Consider the following 17,198-nt stretch of genomic DNA (forward strand, 5'->3'; position numbering starts at 1 on the left):
AGTAAAGAATACACGCCACTTTGAAATATTTTAAATGAGCTGCTAATTTTAAGAGAGGGGGAAAGCTATGAAACTGAGGTATTTCTCCATATCCTTTCAGCTTTTTTCAGCTCATTTTTTTTTGAGCTGAAAAAATGCTATACTAAGATATTAACATTTTACATTGATGTGCTTAGACTGTATAGACTATCTAAACAGATAGTTGGATGAAGTAGACTAAAGAAAAAGAAAAAAAATTCACGCAATAAGATTTTGGAAAACGCTACTTTTCAATTGAGTATTCTGACATGATATCCACCGATAAGAATGCAGGAGTCCTACTAGGTTAGATCCATCCAGATGACTATAGGAAGCTCATACTGTATTTTTTCATATAGTTATGATATATGTAAATCTCTTCTAAGACTGAATTATCTGGGTAGCAGTGACAAAACAAGCAAAGTTAACACCCTCCCATTGTTGTTCTACAACAAACCTGCATTGGCAGCGTTCTACCTCTGGTCCTGGAGGTGGCGTAAAGCCATTAGAACCAGGAGCCTTTGATAAACTCCGTGGATTTCTCTCATCCCAGCTAAAGTCAGCTGTGTTGGTGGCTGCTGCCACATCTTGTGGTGCTGAATTCCCAGAACATAGAATGCTTACTACAATTCCCAGAATGCCATAGCCTCCACAGGCAATTTATGACATTTATGTACACTTCTCTCTTGAACAGTACAGGTCTGAGCAGTGTCATTTTGATTCTGCACTGATTTTTAAAAATATAAATACAGTAAATGAATAAATGAATAAATAAATAAATAAATACATCTTTCAATCAAACAATCAGTCAATCCTGTGCTGCTATTCATCTTCAAGAAATGATCCGAGAAAGGTGGGTCTTGGATTTACCAAGGCCCCTGCTGTTGATGGCATGGCAGCCCCTAGTCTGATATGGGCAGCCTGTCCTGTCCTGGGAGATCCACATGGCAGCTCCAGGCAGTGATGAGGCATGCCAGAAGGCTGACACAGGCTGAGGGAGGTCACAGTGGTGTGCTGCCCCATTGGGCATTGGGGAGGATTGCTACTGTATAGAAACATTTTTAGAGAAATGAAAAAGCCAATATGTCAGACTAAAAAAATGATGTTTTCTCATAAAGTTACATTTCCTTCCTCCCCATCAACCTACTCAACATGATGACAACAAGGATGAAGACCTTTGTAAATATGAATTGTAAATACAGTACCTTATTGTAATCATCATCTGGTACGTAGAATTAATACAGTAAACTCATCTGTCCTCCCTCTGTGTGTGTGTGTGTGTGAGAGAGAGAGAGAGAGAGAGAGAGAATCAACTGTTTATGCTTCGTAGTTAGGTTTGGGGAGCATAAGAGTTATAAATTGATTTTGAACTAGACAGGGCTCCGGCGCCCGTAACCCCAGCATTATTGAAGGAAATAGTGTAATCCCTATAATTTTGGGTTTTAATGCTTTTCTGCCTTGTTGCCCTGTCAGATCTTCTCTTTGTAAACTGTAATAGATACAGCATTTGACCTTCACACATGTTTTGTGAGGGGTTAAAGATTAAGAGGAACTGAATGACATCAGCATAGGTGTTAGTAGTAGTAATCCATTCATGAAGTGTCAAAACAATGTGACACATCAAATCCCTGATTGGATTTCATGGCTAATTTTAAGTTCAACACAGCGGTAGGTGACTTATTTGATCAAAGCAGCACTGAGAAAAGAGGACTTTGGTACTTACTATGTCCCACAGTTTTACCTAATAAGAAGTCCCCACCAAAACTGCTATTTCTTTGAAAGGAGGAAATTTGAATCAATTAAACAATTGAACACCTTCTCCTACTATACTGTCAGATCTTGGGAAAATTGCTTTTTTGGACCATGGCTTCCAGAGTCCCCCAGGGATTCTAGTTGCTATAGTCCAAAAAGTAATTTTCCTATACTATAATTGTTGCTGCTATAATCCATATCCAGAACATCACTTTTAATTAATCATAGGAATGTAATTACTTATTATAACTGAGATGCATTAGAATTATTGATCATCTTAGCTGGAAGAATTAAATACTACATCTACCCAAAAAAAGGAGAAACTGAAAGAAAAGTGTGCTACTTATATACCATCCCATATCACTTAAAGCAGTTTTACAATTTAATTATGCAGGCTGCACATTGCCCACCCCCCACACTCCTCTATTGAGCCGGGTACTCAGCTTACCAACCTCAGAAGAACGGAAGCTTCATTCAACCTTGAGCTGGCTTCCTGAGCTTGTCGGGATTGAATTCAGGTTGTGAGCAGAGTCTTAACTGCACTACTGCATTTTTAACCTCTGTGCCACGAGGCTTCAAACTAATTCTGGAAATACAGTGGTGCCCCACAAGACGGGTGCTCCATTTGACGACAAAATCGCACCGCGACAAACTTTTTGTGATCACAGAACGATGTTCCCTATGGGGGAATTTCACTTTGCGATGATTGGTTCCCTGCTTCGGGAACCGATCATCGCAAAGTGATGATTTTTTAACAGCTGATCGGTGGTTTTAAAATGGCCACTGGGTAAACAATTTTTTTTAATGCGTTTTAATGCGTTTCTATGGGCTTTTAAAAATCGCATCACAACGTTTTCGTTCTACAGCGATTTTGGTGGAACAAATTAACGTTGTGATGCGAGGCACCACTGTAGTCTGGACATGTCTATCTGTTCCCAGTGCAAAGGTGTTCATATATGTATTTGTTCACTGTCAGCACACCCAACAAGTGCTTGAGTTTTTATAGCCTTGCATGCTGCCTGTAGCTTGTTTGGCTGGGAGGGACCTTTCTGGGCAGAGTTGATGGTCAATAAATCCAGCACTAAACAAGCATCCTTTCCCACCTCTGATTTCAAAGAAAACACCACCTCTTTGCGCAGTGTTCCTTTTCCCACTCTTTAATCTCATCGAATGCATTTGTTAGTCAGTTCACAAGTAATGACATGTTTTGTCCTTTCTCCTGTTAATGTTTTAAAGTTATCGAGACTCAACTCTTGTTTCCCCAAAAATAAGACCTAACCTGAAAATAAGCCCTAATATGATTTTTCAGGATGCTCGTAATATAAGCCCTACCCCCAAACTAAGCCCCAGTTATGTGAAACCCCACCTTCTACCAGAGATTTGTTGTGTAGCAACTGGAATGGACTCTGTCTGGTCCATGCAGGCCAGTGCGATCCACACTTCCTTCTCCCCCACCTCAGCAAGTGCATTCCCGAAATGAGACTGAAGATGTCCAGTCCTGTAGCGGAAGGGGTTTGAGGTCGGATTGTGTTGGGGCCCTTAATGCTAACATCACCACCACTGCCACCCACAAGAAATTCAGGTCAGAATTTAGGGTTTGGAGAGTTATGGCAATGTTCCAGAAGAAGATGTCATGACTGTATTTGAATAAATATAGATTGTTGTACATGAAAAAAATAAAACATCCCCTGAAAATAAGCCCTAGTGCATTTTTGGAGCAAAAAATATATATAAGACCCTGTCTTATTTTCGGGGAAACAGGGTAAGTGCCAGTTAATTTATTTATTTATTATTTTATTTATCCATTTTGCATCCCACTCCTAGTAGTATTGAGGCATTACTTTGGCCGGTTACAATACATATAACAGAAAACAAAAATAAAGATAAAAACATTAAAAGCAACAGTGATAGGCCTAAAAACAGATGGTACCCATGAATTGTATAATCTCAGAGTGGATGGAGGAAAAGGGGGGGAAGGTGGAGAAGAATGCTGATGGATGAGTGATTTGGGGGCAACACCGACATTTGGAGCAAGGAGGGATGGAACACCAGCACTGTGATTTGTGAGCCTTTTTGGGGCACAAGCAGCAGTGGCACAAGACCTGGATCATCATAAAGTGAAAATCGGTTTCCGAAGCAGGGAACCGATCATTGCACAGCAAAAAAAAAAAACCCCATTTAAAACATCGTTTTGCGATCGCAAAAGCGATTGCAAAAATGTCATCGCAAAGCGGATTCATCTTAGAGCGGGGTAATCGTCCAGCGGGGCACGACTGTATCTCTCTGAAAGTGCCTGCCTCTGGTCTCAGTTCTGGTCCTGAATCTCAGGGAAGAGTGTTGCAGAGTTTTTAAAACTCTTTTATTGCTTCACAGTGAAAGCACAGAGATTCACAGAGAAGAATAGGGTTCTTCAGAGTCCATTCCTTTATTTGAAGTCTCTAACTCACTCTGAGACATTTGTAGGAGAAAGGATAAAAAACATTTCTTTACTTATGGTTGCTTGACATTACAGACTTGTACAGACGCCTTTCTTTACTGCCTACCTGCTTAGCAACCAACTGAACAGTTCAACAACAAAGAACTGCCACCAAGAGAGGAAACTCTTCAAATTCAAAGGCAGCAAAGAACAATTGGCTAGTGCTGGATCGATAGACAATCACCTCAGCCCAGAAATTCCCTCCCAGTCACACAAACTACAGCCCTCATGGGAGGCTGAAAACTCAAACAAACAAACAGGGTGTTCCTAGCAATGTACAACTCACTTATTTCAACCTTTGGAGCCAGTTAAACTCTTTGAGGATGAGGCCTAACCTAGACAATAGTGTACTAATTTTATTTTCATGTTTCCAGAACAAAGCTGAAATAAAAATTTTACAAATGCCGTTGGGAATCCTCTTCACAACTCACTGTTACAAGCAGGCCCCGTAGTTACACCCTGGTCTTGGTCAGTTTTCTGGTTTCTTCCCTAGATGCCTTTTCCTCCTGCTTACCGCCGCCTTCTGTTCACCCTCAAATGCTGCCCAAGCTTATTCCCTGCACTTGCACTCTGGCTGCAAGGTGTGAGGGCTGACTACATTCCTCCCCGCCCCCCTCCCTTGGTCCTGGGAATAGGATTAAGCCTGAGCACTGCCGCCTCCTCGCCACAAGCCGCCAAGCAGGCATTACACTGAGCTCCTCAGAAGCTAAAGATAATTTCACTCTCCATGAAAGGCAGGAAGGTCAAAGAGGAACAACCCCCAGAGGCAGGTAGCCTGGCTCTTTAGAAAGCAGGCTCATCCTAGACTGGTGGCAGGACATCACTGCCCAGGACCAACGAGGGAGATCAACAGTGGGAAGGAGTTGAAGGTCTGGGGCATCATCTCTGACAATGGCCTTGCCCTTTTTGGCTAGCAAAATGGTCTGTCTCCTCTTAGCAGCCTTCCTACGTCTTCTTGTGCTCATCTGGTCTGGTAATAAGCTTCCAGTAAAACACAGGATTACCAGCCCCATCTCTCATGATTCATCTCTTACATCCAGAAGTCTCTCTCTCTCTCTCTCTCTCTCTCTCTCTCTCTCTCTCTCTCTCTCTTTTCTCTGAGGCATTTGGCTCACACACTTAAGTGCCTTGTTGGAACAAATTTTGGAAATCCCTGTTGCTGCCTGTTAGTGACTCGTTGTGAGATTTGCCAAAATGTGTCCTAAGTGAGAGGTTTCAATCTGTGGAGGAAAGAGCAGGGCGGTGGGGGGGAGGAACCCTTCTTCACAGGTTGATCCTATGAATTCTCTCTGCCACACCTCTTAGATTTTAATAACTTGTGGAAAGACATCTGAATGTTAACCTTTGTGTATAGCTTAGTTATCTTTCAACACAATGCATACTGACAGCGAAGCCTGTGTAGTTGAGTGCCTGTCTGGGAACAAAAGCAGGACCACTCAAAAATACTGTAAGCTACTGATATCACCAGAGCAATGTACTCATTCTTCCATATCTTAAGTCTCAAACATGACACACAAATCACACTGCCAAAGAATCTGGGTCCCACCATGGTAGAAATAAAATGCCCACTGTTCCCACAGAGAGCATCTACATGTTTATGGGCATTCTGTTTTGATGTTTATCATGTACACTAAGGTTTAGGGATATAAAATATATTTTCCTTTATTCATATGTGCCTACTTTAGTGCAATGCACTGTGCTCAGAAGAATTTTATTTTAAACCCTTCCCACAGGTGGGAAGTTTGTCACTTCTTGATATTTTGCTGCCTGAAGCAAAAAAAAGAAAAGAAAGAAAGAAAGAAAGAAAGAAAGAAAGAAAGAAAGAAAGAAAGAAAGAAAGAAAGAAAGAAAGAAAGAAAGAAAGAAAGAAAAGAAAAGAAAAGAAAAGAAAAGAAAAGAAGAGAGAGAGAGTCCCCTCCAGTTCTGTGTACAAAAGCCAAGTGGTGGTAGTGAATGTTCATCAACACTGATGATAGGACAGATTCTGCCACCATACTCAAAGGCAACAGGGTAGGTTTGGAGGTACAGGGGAGGCGGCATGGCACATAACGCTCTCCTCTCAATAGACTACAGCAGTTTCCTCATTTTGCCTAATAATAGGGCCTGACCTTCCTTGCCCTAAGCCCAGTTGTTTTTCAGAATCTGTATTTGATGAGTGCTTGAATACACCATAAAACTACTTACTTACTTAGTTACTTAAAATATTTTTACCCTGCTTTTCTCCTTTAAAAGGACCCAGGGTGGCTTACATTATTAAAAGATAATATTTAAAAACAGTACATATACTCATATTTTAAAAAATGAAATACAGTGGTTCCCCGCAAGACGGGCGCTCCGTTTGACAATGAAATCGCTTGACGCTGATGTTTTTGCGATTGCAAAGGTGATCGCAAAACGATGTTCCCTATGGGGGAATTTCGCTTTGCGATAATCAGTTCCCTGCTTCGGGAACCGATCATTGCAAAGCGATGATTTTTAACAGCTGATCGACGGTTTCAAAATGGCCACCCGCTGTGTTTTCGCATGGATTCCTCGCTGCACAGGCAGCGAAAATGGCCGTGCTATGGAGGATCTTCACTGGACAATGAGTTTGAAGCCCCTAGGAACGCATTAATCTGATTTTAATGCGTTTCTATGGGCTTTTAAAAATCGCATTACGACGTTTTGATTCTACAGCAATTTCGCTGGAACGAATTAACATCGTAATGCAAGGCACCACTGTAAATACCACATTGTAAACAGTAAACAGAAAGAACACCAAAAATAGATTCAAAGTAACAAGGCACTGTACTCCATTTAAAAACCCCTTCCAGATAGTCAGTTACTAAGAGAAAGCCTGTCTGAAAAGAAAGATCTTTGTCTGCTTGCAGGAGGACAACAAAGATGGGCCTGGATTACAGTCTGTCTCCAAGGAAGTAGATTGTAATCCATGAAAGCTCACCCTGTAATAAATCTGTATAGTCTTTAAGGTGCACACCTCTTTTGTTTTCATATGTGTTGAGCTGGACGTAATTACAATAAAAGGTACCAAGATTAATCAATGAAGGATCCAGGACTAACTCCTGGATTTTTGCCTGTCTCTAACACCTTAATCAATCAGCCAGAGACAGAGAGATCCAGTATATGTATTTGTTTATTTTCAGCTGAAAGTAAGCAGAATAAGGCAAACTCCACTCACTGGAAAAGCATGAGAGGGAGAAGGCGCCCCACATACCAAAGTACACATTTTTATATGTTCAGCATAAGAAGGAGGCAAAGCGGTGTGGAGAAGGAGGAGAACAAGAGGGACTGCAGGTGCCTGGGCAACAGGCTATAATTCATTTCGGGGGGGGCGGGCTGTAAGACACTCAGACTTCTCCAAGGTCAAACCTTTCATTTAGAAAGACCTTAATTGTAAATTGGAAGAAACTCTGACAGACACCCCCTCCTCCTCCCTTGTTCATTCTTGCCTGCCTAAGCAAAACATTCATATAGCAAAGCAAGTTAGAGAAAGCAAAATGGCTACGGTTAGGCTAAAATATATTTTATATGTATTAACTAGATTCCTTCAACCACCTTTTTTTTTAATTGGAAGCCCTGTCTGAATTTAGACATTCAGCTGAAATTATGAACTTTGACCTTTGAGTGGTAGCATAGCTTTAGCCATGCAGAACACTATCTTAATTTGCTTCACCTTTTCCCTTTCTCTTCTTAATTACCACAAAATTGGTAGTTATTATCTGCAACCGCTTAAAGATCAGACTTTGCCATGAATCTTTTTTTTTTAATGTTATCTGTCTAATGCTGTATCTGAAAACATGTTTCTTTCACGATCAGGGTGGGTGAGTGAAGAAACGCATCCACCAATGTTGCAGTGCCTTCAGAAATGAAAGTTTTCTTTCCATTTGTTCCCAGAGTGGCTCTCTGTGCTTTAGAGGTGTTATAAAACCCCTCCATTTTAAAAACTGGAGTTGAAGGTAATCTCTCGCTTAAGAATCTATTCTTACTTAGCCTGTCTTTGCCCTCATCATGTAAGAGGTTTAGGGCTCTTGTTAGCACAACAAGGTATCTGTGTGGCTGGAAGCCACTGAAGACGAAATCTAAGGTGCCTGAGTAAAACATTGCAATTGAGGAGACCTGCTGTGCAGTACCATGGGTATAGCCGAATCAGCATCTGGGCATGTGACCGACCAAGACACCCACGGGCTGTATACCAAATTCATGAAGGAGTGTCCATCTGGGCAGTTGAGCCTGCATGAATTCAAAGGTCTCCTGGATCTGCATGGTCTGAATCCAGAGGCAAATTACTATGTAGAACAAGTGTTCAATACCTTTGACTTGAACAAGGTAAGCCCAGTTTTTTATTCATTGTTTTTGCACTTGGCTACAGCAGCTCACTCTGAATAACATTCTAAAATCATACTTTACTTTGAATGGCTCACCTACCTGTTTTACATTGTTATGCCTATTTAGTCTCTGTGGAAAAACATGTGTACTTACTGTGATCACCTATTTGTGAAAAATGCACTTGACTTAAAATATTTTTTAAAAATGTTGTTGATCATTAGTTTTTGAATTAGCCTCACTGGAATTTGTGTATATTACATTGAGATTTTTATATATATATATTTTAAGTTAGAAATACTAGCAAACAAACAAAAAAAATAGTCTGAAGCTTACATTAACCTATTCGCGAAGGCTTTCACGGCCAGGATCTAATGGCTGTTGTGGGTTTTTCGGGCTCTTTGGCCGTGTTCTGAAGAACAACCTTCAGAACACGGCCAAAGAGCCCGAAAAACCCACAACAAGCTTACATTAACCATTTTTCTCCTGGAAATCCATCACCTCTTTTTCTGGCATTAGCAAGGACAAGGTTAGATAGTCATTTTTAGACAATACTCATTGATCTTGCTGAAAATTTATTATTGCAATTTTAATACAGTGCCGGAGGGTTTGTTTTTGCATCAGGGCAGCACGCCTTCTATGGAATACTCAGATTCCTAACATGTTCTACAAAACAAAAAAGTAGTTTTCCTTTATTTGTATCAGATCATTACACAATTTAAAATTATGGACGTATATAAAATATAGGTAAAATTAAAATCAAATTAAAAAGAAATAACATACTTAGAATACTGGTTGGGTCAGACTGGGATACACACCCACAAATAAGAACAACAGCTTTGTCCCTGTGCTACCCCGCAACAAAATATGCTAGTGCCATATGGTATGAATCACCACATGCCAAACAAGTGGATGTAACTCTTATTTGTGCAAGATTATTACTGGCTACCTGAAACCCACTGAAAATGTGTACTATCTGGCTGGCATTCCTGCTCCAGAAGTACATTGAGAGGCCCTAGCAAATAACGAACTAAATAAAGTAATACAGCACCAAACGCATCCATTTCATGGATGCCAACCCTCTAGATGATTGCTAAAACTGAGGTAAAGTTATCTACATATGTCTCATGCTCTAAATATTAAGCCAAAAGAGCCTAGGTTAACCTATGGAGAACAAAAACAACACATATTGCCAAATGGATGAATGCTGAAGAATGTCTCCCACAAGGACAAGATGCTTGTCACTTTAATGGACTTTGAAGCAAAGTAGGGAGCTCAAAGAATAATCAAATGAAATAAAGCTACTTGGATAGAGGACAACTTTTCTGTGACTATGGAGAGAATCAATGCAGTGCTTATGTGCATGCAATTTAAATCCCATCTCATGTACAAAAGAAGATCTAGCAAATGGCCAAAAGAATGTTATTGAAGTAGCCCACATCTGGTCAAAAACAGTCTTAATTATAACATTTTAATTTGTTTTTGAATTTACGTATATTTCATATAGTCCATAATTTTAAATTGTGCCATGCTATGATATGAAAAAGAAAGATTCTGCTGTGCAAATGGAAATGCAAAGCAGTTAAAACATGCAGAGGCCCAGTTCCTAAATTCTTTACAACAGGAAGCTGTTGGAGGTTATGAAACAAAATTAGAATCTAATGTAAGAGTTTTATTTAACATGGAGCCCTAGGGAGTCCATAGCTTCCTAATGCTTCCTGAATTAAGTGTGGCATTCAAGCTCACTGTACCCTTTCACCTTTTAAAATGGTTTAGAAGATTTCAAGAGTGATTCATCAGTGCAGTTGTTTCACTTTAGGCTAATCCACTTATCAACATGTACTAGTAGTTTGCTGATGTGTAAGGTGGTGTTTCAGCTCAATGACGGTTTGAGGGCCCAATTATCTCTCCAAATAAATGTGCGAGAAATTATGGGAGAAGGTTGGGGGAATCTAGGCTGTGAAGTGTGGGAATCCAAGCAAGAGCACACTCGAGGTGTGAATTCAAATACCACTTCACACAGGCTTACTCCAATTTATTCCAACAAGACTGCATTAGTACAGGTGATAGAGGAATCACTTTATTGGTTTTGGAAGCTATCGGTTTTGCTGTGCTCCTGCCGAAGAGAACACTGGGGCTGTGTGGCTAGATCATTAAGCAGAGAAAGCCAATGTCTAGCAACAGAAAAGTTGTGATGTCCTGGTTCAAATTTAGCCACACCAGCTGACTGGATAGTTAGGTATCTGGCTGCACAGTTCAGTTCCCAGTTCCAGAAGAGCCAGAATGTGTGGCCTCAGGCAAGTTGAAGAAAGGAAGTGGTAGACCACTTCTGAGTACTGTCTATTTAGAAAAATCTGGAAAGAGTTTCTGTAAGTCAGAATTGACTTGACAGCACACAATTATATGTATTATGAACTCACTGGGACACCTAGTGTGATTAATGGATAGAGTGATGGACTATGACTCAGGAGACCTGGGTTAGATTCCCACTTGGCCATAGATAATAATTGGGGAGGTAGAGATGGTTAAAGCACTCCTTAAATATCTCACTTACCTTGAAAGCTTTTTAGGGTCACTGTGCATTCTGACTTGATGGCACCATAACATACATTAATTCATTAGGTAGCAGATATAGGAAATGTTACTGTTTTTATTCACCTCCAGTTTTGGAAAAGAAGGACTGGCAGGTGTATCCCTCGCCTCTGGAACAACTTGCCTGTACAAATCTGCCTGGCTCCCTCTCTGGGCGTTTTTAGAAGTAAACTTAAAACATGGCTATTTAGGCAGGCCTTCCCTCCTGCTGTATTTTAATATTTACATTTTTACATCTTGGATTGTAAAAATGGTTCTATTGTTTTTAAATTTTGTAGTGCCACCCAAAGTAGACTATCTGTCTAGATGGGCGGAGTATTAATTAATTAATTAATTAATTAATTAATTAATTAATTAATTAATTAATTAATTAATTAATTAATTAATTAATTAATTAATTAATTAATTAATTAATTAATTAATTAATTAATTAATTAATTAATTAATTACTGTGTGTAGAATTAAGTAAGAGAGTGGGGACAGCAGAAAGGAAGGGAAGGTTAATATCCGTATGGGAAGGTCCAGTAGATCAGAACATCTATCAGGAAGTGACTCAGTAAGTAAGTAAGTAAGTAAGTAAGTAAGTAAGTAAGTAAGTAAGTAAGTAAGTAAGTAATAACAAAGAAGAAAGGTCATTGCGTAGCCACTGAAAGCAAGCTTATTTAAATAATCTCCCCCCCCCCCATATAATGCCTGTTTAATTTTTAGTGGTAGCAAACAATTTTTGAAAGAGGAAATAGGGTAGGTGTACCCCTCCCAGATCCACTGAAACTACCCATCTAATGTAAAGTTATCTAGAACTCATACTAGATGATATACTATGTTGAAAATAAAGAACTGAAAAAACTAGCAAAGTACAGAGACCTGGTAATCAAAAGATCATGTCAGTGTGTTTTGATTGGGGTTTTGGGAAGAATATGAAGAAATTTCACACAGTACTATAAGTAGTTGCAGATTTCAGAAATAACACACTCAGAGCTACAATATGGCAATATTAGGAACAGCATACATACTGCGCTGATATTTAACAGACACATTGGTTTTTGGTTAAAAACTGTCAGTTAAATAATACCAGTCAGTGCTTTTATAATTTTGATTGACTGGGCTTGGTGTTTTTTGATGATGGTGATGATGATGATGATGATGATGATGGTGATGGTGATGGTGATGGTGATGATGATCACAGAACTGCAGAGCTGGAAGGGACCCTATGGATCAAGTCTAGCCCTTGTCAAGGAGGCACAGTGGGGAATTGAACTCCCAGCCTCTGGCTTCACAGCCAAAGGCCTCGACCATTGAGCAAGCCTAGCAAAACAGTTATTAAAAGTTCTGTCTGTGTTCTCCTTCTTGGCCTTTTTCTTTCTCCCATTATGGTCATGCATGGTCATCCCATCATCAGCCTCTGGCTTCAACGTGAATATGTTATCCTAATACTCATCCAGAATCCATTTCCTGACCTTATGTGATAGGTGGATGCTGGGAGTCCTCATTGTCTGTGAAGGATGGATTTTATTCTTCCTCAGGGATCTGCCCTTGATCCCGCATCCTCTCTCATCCTCCCTGTGGTAAGGTGCCCCCTACAGGTGGCCCAACATGTAAGGCCCAGGATATGTCACTTCCTGCAAGTAATCCCTTGATAAGCCATGGATATCCCTGTCTGAGAAAGACTCGCCCAAGTTGTGGTCCATTCCTTGATGATATGAGTGCTCGCAGGACCTTCTTGTAACCAGAAGCACATCTCCACTTCTCCTTCCTCCTGTGCTCCTGGCACTCCACACTGGGGCTGATGGATTCAGTGACCCCAGTCAGCTCTCCATCTGTGGATCCTGACTGGTCAGACCTGGCCAATCCTGCCAACAAAGCTGTTTGGTGATGTGGACCAAGCCCTGTGATATGTTCTGGAGATCTGAATGCTGGTCTCCAGAGTCAGGTCTGTTTATCATCCTGGTCCAGAGCGGTCTCAGTGTATTGTGCGTGTGTGTAAGTTCCAATATGGACTCCATGCTCTCAGTGTAAAGTTTATCCAGCTGGCCACACCCAACTAGCCTGAGCTCCTTTGTTACTTGTTTTATAGGCATATGCACCAGTGGGCATATGCCTATGTAAAAGGTAGAGGTAAAGGTTCCCCTTGACAATTTTGTCCAGTTGTGCTCAACTCTAGGGGGCAGTGCTCATCCCCGTTTCCAAGCCATAGAGCCAGCGTTTTGTCCGAAGACAATCTTCCCTGGTCACATGGCCAGTGCGACTTAGACACGGAACGCTGTTACCTTCCCACCGAGGTGGTCCCTATTTATCTACTCGCATTTCCATGTTTTCGAACTGCTAGGTTGGCGGGAGCTGGGACAAGCGACGGGTGCTCACTCCGTCGCGTGGATTCGATCTTACGACTGCTTGGTCTTCTGACCCTGCAGCACAGGCTTCTGCAGTTTAGCCCGCAGCGCCACCACGTCCCTTATGCCTATGTATCCCAGGCTAAATTTCAGGATGGCCAAGCCCCAAAGAATTCTGCTCTTTCTAGGGAGAGCACATAGGCATATATGGTCTTAGATGGTATATGGATATATATCCCAGTGATTCTTCTCTGAGGAGAGCTTGGCTACCTGGGTCCAAGCTGCTCCCCCAAGGACTCCTTAGCAGCTGCTGCCCACATCATCCATTCAGTGCTCCACTGTTACTGCCATCAGCGCCACCATCACCGTTGCCACCACTCCTGCAATCCATACAGCCTGCAATCTCCGCTCCCTTGGCATTTGATGTTGCTGCCGCCACTGTCACCCTCACTTCTGCTCTCGGCGGTGACTGCTCCTGCACATTGCTGGTGCTTCTCAGATAACAACACATGCATTCTGTGTACAGTATTAGCCAGTAGTTGTGATTCAGGTCACAAACAAGACAGTTCCTTTCATATCTGTATCAGGAAAAGGACTTGGGATATCTGTTACTCTACACTTATATGGGATGGATGGATGTGTCACTTTTTATTGTGAGATAATGAGGTATGTAAGGGTTTTGTGTCCACTCTGGAAAATGGCAATATAAATACTAAGGTCAGTAAACCATTCAGTCTGTATATGTACATGTGGTGGAAGCTGCCACAGCCATCTGATGAGGTGCACCTCATATGTGAAGACTCGCACAGCCCGCATCACTTCAATTAGTGTTGCATAATATCAGTTTCACATGTATAAAAGATATTGGCCTAGCCTTTTTTGGTACAACTGTTACACAGAATTTTGTGGACCTAACCAGAGCTTGGGGGAAAAAATATTTTCGACTAGCATTCACACATTGTTCCAGTCAACACAGATAGTGACTATACTGATGGAGGATTTGAGGAGAGGTGGTCAAAATCCCTAACTCTTCCAAGCTCTGTATGTGGCCCATTCCTAACACCCTCATGAAGGAGAAGAGATATAAAATATTATTTGGAAAATGGATAAGAAAATGATTACCTCCAATTTCATTATCTTACAATGCACAGTTGTGTACCTGTTATCTCTAAACAATGGTATAGTGTAGACTTCATTGCATGTGGGTGGCACCACACTACCTTTTCAGGTTTCTCCACCAAGCCTTCCATTTTCTCTGGATTAAAAGTGAATGAGTCTCTCCTCCGTACTGCTGATGTTAGATTAAGTGTGGGAAGAGAAATGCAAATTCTTCTCTCTTCCAACACCAATCCAAAACAATGCCATACTGTACACACATGTGCATGCATGGGGAGGAGACACACAGACACACCAGCTATGAAGCAGTGTGTGAAATGTTTATATTTTTCAGAAAGCAAAGTGGGCTTTTAAAAGTTGAGAAGCACTGGTCTAATACTGCCTGACTATCTAAACCAACTTCTATTCTGATGTTTCAGTCTTAAAGGAAGACTTTGCATTTTGTTTGTTTAGTATTACTCATATCCCTGATGAAAACAGATGTTGCGATCTAATTGAAGTTCACATTTAAAATGCAAAATGTTGTTCCAGACATGTGTGAGGTTTCAGTGTTTCAAGAAAGCATGGTGTTCAATTTTGACATCCCCCCCCTCCACGTGAGGAAAAACGGTGCTGATGCCAATCTGACATATGAAGTTGATCTGCAGAATGGTGTTTTAAACAGCTGCACCACATTGCATTCTGGTATGACCAAAATAATTCTTACAACACAGGTAAATGAAGAAAACTTCCAATAAATTAAACATTTGTCGAATGAAAGACGTTACTCTGCTCAGCCAGATGTTTTATTTAATTGGAGAAATGGAAGGCATGTGGAGGTGGGTGCTGGCTGCACTGCCCCCTGCCGCTCTCAGTAACAATGTGTGTTGCTGGACTGGAGAAGATAGTAAACAATGATTAAAAGGCTGTTTACAGCACAGAAAGTGAGTGGTAGTGTCTCTGATGCTATTCCCAGTGTTCAGCTGCCTGAGGCAACTGCCGAAACCTAATGCCAGGCCAGCCTTACCTGAGCATTCGGTGGCATCCCTCAGATTAAAAAAATATTTTATGTGAAATAAGCAAATCAAAGAAATTAAGACTTCGATAAATTGAATTGCACTCAGACCCCAGACCCATAAAGATATCCAGGCATTCATTGCATATTGCCATTTATCATTTTGTACAGTATCCTTAATTATTCAACCTGATTGTATCAGTGACTTTACTGGTTGTTGTTGTTGTTGTTGTTTAAAAAAACCAAGTTGGTTCATTAGCAATCAGAAGCCAGGCCTGCTGTGTCTGTGCACACACATGCCTAGCAGCTATCCAGGCTCATAATGGAGTTTATCAACCTCACCACATTGCTCTTAGCTTCCTAGACCCACTCAACCCACCTCACTATATAAAGGTGTGGATCCAAGACAGTAAAAGTGGCAGATGGCAGGGAAAGAAGACGACTCAGTATGAGATGAATTGACTTCATAAAGGGAGCCCCGATCCTTGAGTTTGCAAGAGCTGAACAGAGCTGTTAACAATAGGACATTTTAGAGGTCACTCATTCAGACGGCTGCCGTAGCTCAGATGTGACTTGATAGCACATAACAGCAGTGATGAGTTAGCCTTCTCCATTAAAACAGCTAGCTAGCTTAAGTCTCGTAAGAGAGGATGTCTAGCACACAGCTCTCTTTTGAAATACCTTTCTACTGCTTCCCATCATCTCCTACCTGAGGCAACTGTCTCATTCTGCCTAAATGAAAGGACTGTTCCTAGGACCATACATTATGAAGAACACAAACCTTTTCACCCTCCTGTTTCTTTAACTTCTTGGCTGAAAGAGAACTCAGCTTCTGCTTGGCCCTCATAAAGGACTATCCTGCTCTATGAAAAAAGGTTCCATAATTATATTACCCAGTACAAAATACATATGCTGTCAGAAGTTCACCTTGTCATCCTCTTTCTTTCTTCATCCGTATTTTGCTTCTGTCTCACCATTTCTATTGAATGTGCCATTTAATCTCTGTACATGCAGAACATGTTAAAATTCTTTATGCATTTGCTCATCCTACAGTCTTATTAATACTCTGTTCAATGACCATGGGCACACAATTGAGCATGATTTTTACAATAGGTTGTAATCAAATCTTTCCTGCTCATTACTTAGCCTTTTTGGTATACTGTTCATTTTTTCATTTTTCCACTTACCCAGTAAATTTTCATTCTATTTGCAATCTGTCTGCATTTTTAAATGGCATGACACCCTCTCCATCCCCACTCGGTGCTTGGATGATTTTATAAGATCTTTCTTTAGGTGTGTTTTTTTAAGTGGCATGAGAAAATTGAGTATTAACATGATGACACTGAGTCCATTTGGACCCATTAGGTTAAACATGCTTTAATGACCAGTGCTCATTTTCAGACTAACTCACAAGGTTTTATACACGGGGGAATTATAATTTGCCATCATACCACGGCCTACCATATAGACATAGTTTCTGGTCTCTTAATGGAAGGGTGGATTCAAATCCCACTCCTAAATCAATCAAATCAAATTAAATAAAGAAGAAGCAGTAAGCATTATGCAGAAGAGTGGCCCAGGACCCTTCCTGTGCCAC

At 40.9% G+C, this 17,198-nt stretch overlaps 1 protein-coding gene across 3 annotated transcripts in view; it reads left to right on the top strand.

Moving 5' to 3' along the window:
* GUCA1C (guanylate cyclase activator 1C) overlaps positions 1-17,198 on the top strand; it is a 74,349-nt gene that overhangs the window by 32,949 nt on the left and 24,202 nt on the right. The window contains exon 1 of one of the 3 annotated variants that reach the window (XM_072993935.2): positions 4,427-8,572. The exons of the other annotated variants lie outside the window; for them this stretch is intronic. Coding sequence (XP_072850036.1) covers positions 8,378-8,572 — 195 coding nt within the window. The 5' untranslated portion in view covers positions 4,427-8,377. Of the gene's footprint in view, positions 1-4,426; positions 8,573-17,198 lie in introns of those variants that run through there. 3 annotated transcript variants of the gene reach the window in all.

The sequence above is a fragment of the Pogona vitticeps genome, chromosome 3 (assembly GCF_051106095.1).
Source record: "Pogona vitticeps strain Pit_001003342236 chromosome 3, PviZW2.1, whole genome shotgun sequence".
NCBI lineage: Eukaryota > Metazoa > Chordata > Lepidosauria > Squamata > Agamidae > Pogona > Pogona vitticeps.